Raw genomic sequence first — 4,448 nt, 5'->3', positions numbered from 1 at the left:
ATTCTTTTTTTTTTTTTTAATGCGGAACTGGGGATTGAACTCAGGCCCTTGCACTTGCCAGGGCTTATTCTACTGAGTTAACTCCCCAGCCCCTCGTACATTCTTAAGTAGTAAGAATTACACTTGTAATTGTTCAAGTGGATAGTTGTTCTTGGTAAGACCCTGTCTTAAAAGACCAAATTAACCAGATGTACATTTACTTGGTGCAAATGTGTTGAAAACATTAATAATAGAGGGTCAGGGAGATGGCTTAGTTGAATAAGCACTTCCCTGGCAAGCACAGGGCCTGAGTACAATCCCTAGTTCCACCAAAAAATGAAAAGAAAATAAATTAATAATAGAACATGCAGATAAGGAAGAAGTAAAGGTATTAAAGTCGGGTGGGGGAGATGGCTCAGTGGAATAATCAGTTCCCTGGCAAGTGCAAGGGCATGAATTCAATCCCCGGTTCCGGAAAGAAAAAAAAAGATATTAAAGTCACCTAAAATCCCACCACATTGTTATGTGATGGTTTCTTAGTCTGTGTATGATAATGTTTTTAAAATAATTTGACTGTGTGTGTGTGTGTGTGTGTGTGTGTGTGTGTGTGTATGTTTTAAAAGCTTCATGTGTATGGAAAGGGAGGGTATTGGTAAAAGGCGAAAGATTTATATGATCTGAAGAGAAACCAGAGTATAAGGGAGGGTATTGGGATCACAGATACTTTGGTTTTGATGCCGAGGACTGAACCAGGGCTTCGATCTTGCTAGGCAAGCATTCTTCTGCTGAGCCAAATTCTCAGCCCCTGGGATCTAATTTTGTTTTTTGTTTCGTTTTGTTTTTTTTCAGAACCAGGGATTGAACTCAGGCCCTTGCGCTTGCCAGGAAGCGCTTATTCTACTGAGCCATCTCCCCGGCCCTGGGATCTAATTTTGAATGTTACCGTTAATTAAGCATTTCTGGGCCTACCATACAGCTCACGTGCTTGTCTGGCGAGTACAAGGTTCCGAGTTCAATCTCTGGTACTGCAAAAAGAATAAAATAAAATACTAATTTCTGTTGAGCTCTTGTAGAATGAATATGCTCTACTGATACACACCCACAAACGTGGAGATAATATCAGTGGTATCTCTGTGCTCAGTAATTGTATTCTATTCTTGTAGTTGATGGCATATCTGTTTGTGTGCTTTAATTTTTAATTTTATTTTAAACATTATACAAATACAACAATACAGAATTTCAAAATAAGATAATAGGAAATTAACAATGGTTGTTATATTGCATAGTGTCTTCAAAATAGTTGTTCAGATAACCAGACATAGGCCTGTAAATTTTGTTTTGTTTCTTTTCGATGCTGGAAGTCAAACTCAGGACCTTGCACTTGCCAAGCGGGGATTCTGTCACTGAGCTATATCCCTGGCCCAGGCATGAAAAATTGAGCAAACAGTGTAAGCACTAACTGTTCTTTCGAATGAACTAATAGAAATTAGTAATACAATTATCTTAGCTATTGTATGCAGGTTGCATGTGTATTTACTTTTCTTCTTTTCTCCTTTACCCTAGTTCTTTTAAGTAGTTGCTTTCCCCTTCACAGAATCTGTTTTGTACCTTTTCCATCTTATTTTCATTTTGTTTACATATGCAAGTGATTTATTTCACTTATGAGTATGATCTCTAGTTGCTTCCATTTTATCTATAAATGCCTCATTCATCTTCATAGCTGAGTACTATTTTATTGTATAAAAATACACCTTTTTTTCTATTCTGCACTTGGTGGGCATTTAAAGTTTTTTCTAAAATCTAGCTGTGACAAATTGTGCTGCTGTAAACATGGGTGTATGTATATCAGTATGGAATGATGTTTTAAATTCTGGGAGAGTACCCAGAAGGGGAATATGGATCATAGATACCTCTTATTATCCTAGTTTTTTTAAGGAATCTGCATGATGATTTTCACAGTGGTTTCACCAGTCTCCCACCAGTAGTGGAAAAGAGTTCCTTTTCCCTCTGCATCCCTGTCAGCATTTGTTTTTGGCTGGTTCTTTTGTTGTTGTTGAGGTGGAGGGAGTACCAGGGATTGAACTTGGGACCTTAGGGGGCTCACCAGGCCAGCGCTTATGTTGCTGGGCTGTCTCTCTGACCCTGTTAGTTGATTTTTTTGGTAATAGCCATTCTTTCTGGAGTAAGATGGCATCTCGTTGTTTTAATTTGCATTTCTCAAATGACCAGTGATACCAGTTTTTGATAAATTTGTCGTTTGTATTTCTTCCTCTGACAAGTGTGTACTCATCTCAGATGACCATTTTTGGATTGGGTCTTTGAATTTAGGGTGGAGGCTGATTTCTGGTGGAACGTGGGATTGAACTCAGGCCCTTGCACTTGCCAGGGAAGCGCTTATTCCCCTGAGCCATATCAGGGCCTCTGGAGGCTGATTTCTTCTTTTAAAAATTTTTTTATGTTCTATATATTTTGCATTTTTTTTTTTTAGGGAAGGGTCTACAGGGTGCTTAGGGTCTCACTACTATATCAGACTTGTAAGGATCTACCTGTTTATGGCCTCCCAAGAGCTGGGATTACAGGCTCATGCTACAACGCCCAGTCTCAATTGTCTCAGCGTGCCTCAGGACGGGACTGCCAGCACTGGCACAGCAGGCTGGCAGATCCGGACCCTGCCTGCTTGGCACTTTAGTCTGCTGAGCTATTTGACTGGCCCTCCGTGATCTCCTCTCCTCTTCTCTTTTCTCTTTTTTTTTTTTTTTTTTGGTGGAACTAGGGATTGACCTCAGGCCCTTATTCTACTGAGTCATTCCCCCCCATTTCTTTTGATGTGCAAAAACTTTAATGAGATCTCATTTGTTCATTGTTTGAATTTTCAAATTTTCATGCAGTTTAGTTTTTCTTCATGAATTCTGCCTACCCCTTTGTCTTCAAGATTTCTATAGTTTTTCAGTAGATTTAGTGGTTTGGTTTGTTGGTCCCCCCCCCTTCTCATTTGGTGTCCCTCCACCGCCCTGCGGCGCCCCCCCCCCTCGCCATTGAACTCAGGCCCTTGTGCTTGCCAGGGAAGCACTTATTCCACTGAGCCGTCTCCCCGACCCCTGTCCTTTGGTCTTTTTGAGACAGGGTCTTGCCTATACAGTTCAAACTGGCCTTGAGCTCACTTTGTAGCCCAGGCTGGTCTCCAACTTGCAGTGATCCTCTTTCCTCAGCCTTGGGAGTGCTGAGATTACAGGCGTGGGCCATCCAGCTAGTGTTTGTGTTTTTATATTTGGATTTTTTTTGTGTGTGTGCATTTTAGGACAGGGTCTATAGGGTCTCACTGCGTAGATGGGACTCAGAGATCCTCCTGTTTATAGCCTTGCAAGCTCTGGAATTACATGTGGGTGCCACCGCACCTAGTCTCAGTCACCATCTCAGTGTGCCCTGGGCCAGGGCTGGTGCCGGCCCAGGCCCAGGCCCAGGCCCAGGCCCAGGCCCAGGCCCAGGCCCAGGCACACTGAGGATTGAATCCTGGCCCACTGGGGATCTAACCCAGGCTTCTGCACTCTGCCTAAGCAGACACTTTAGTCTGCTGAGTTATCAGGCCAGGCCTATGTGGGGATTCTGAGTAAAATTTTTTTATAAAATGATTCAACTTTATGGGTTTTGAAAATGTGAACTATGTCTTTTATTATTTTTTTATTTTAGTTTTTTGAACTATGTCTTTAAATACGATTTTACAGAATAATATTTATAATAAACCAGCAGTGAAATGTCCTATATAATTCTGAGGTTGGGGCCTATGGAGTTCATAGAATTTTCTTTCTGTTTTTTTTTTTTTTTTTTTCAAGCTTTTTAAAGATGACATCAGGTATCTATTGACAATGGATAAACTATGGCGGAAAAGGAAACCTCCAGTTCCGTTGGACTGGGCTGAAGTACAAAGTCAAGGTAAAGAATACATTTAGCTTTTGGAATACCTAAATTGAAGTTCCCTCATCTAGTCTTTAAATGCCCTGTTGTCTCTTTTCATTTTTTATTTTTGGTCCTGTTGTTTCTTGAAATATTTGTTGTATGTGTTGGTAGTTTCGAATAATTCAAAAGTGTCAGAAATCAATCAGATTTGCCATCATTTTCATGAATAACTATATTAACATTTTAGGCAATGTTCTCCATTTGATGCACATAGACAACTATTGCATATAGGTTAAGTAAATGGAGACATATTTTGAATAGTAAGAGTGTCCCTTTTTTCTTTTTTTCCTTCCTTTTTTTGTGTCCTGTCTTTCCAAGACAGGATGCACAATGTAGCCTACATTGCCCTTGAAGTCAACAATCCTTATGCCTCAGCTTCCTCAGTTTTGACATTATGGATGTGTGCCACATTCCTGGCTAAAGTTTTTTTTTGGTTTGTCAGTTTGGGATTTGCTATGTTGGAATATTACATTCCTCATTTTTTTCAGTAAGTATCATTGTTGTCTTTTTTTTTT

The 4,448-nt window shown here is 40.2% G+C and overlaps 1 protein-coding gene across 1 annotated transcript in view; it reads left to right on the top strand.

Moving 5' to 3' along the window:
* Positions 1 to 4,448, top strand: part of Uba2 (ubiquitin like modifier activating enzyme 2) — a 53,505-nt gene that overhangs the window by 22,278 nt on the left and 26,779 nt on the right. Inside the window, exon 6 of the mRNA XM_023721448.1 lies at positions 3,774 to 3,909. Within this exon, the coding sequence (XP_023577216.1) occupies positions 3,774 to 3,909 (136 nt within the window). The remainder of the gene's footprint in view (positions 1 to 3,773; positions 3,910 to 4,448) is intronic.

Source organism: Octodon degus, unplaced genomic scaffold (assembly GCF_000260255.1).
Source record: "Octodon degus isolate 3935 unplaced genomic scaffold, OctDeg1.0 scaffold00083, whole genome shotgun sequence".
In the NCBI taxonomy this organism is placed as follows: domain Eukaryota; kingdom Metazoa; phylum Chordata; class Mammalia; order Rodentia; family Octodontidae; genus Octodon; species Octodon degus.
This window is presented reverse-complemented; position numbering and strand designations above follow the sequence as displayed.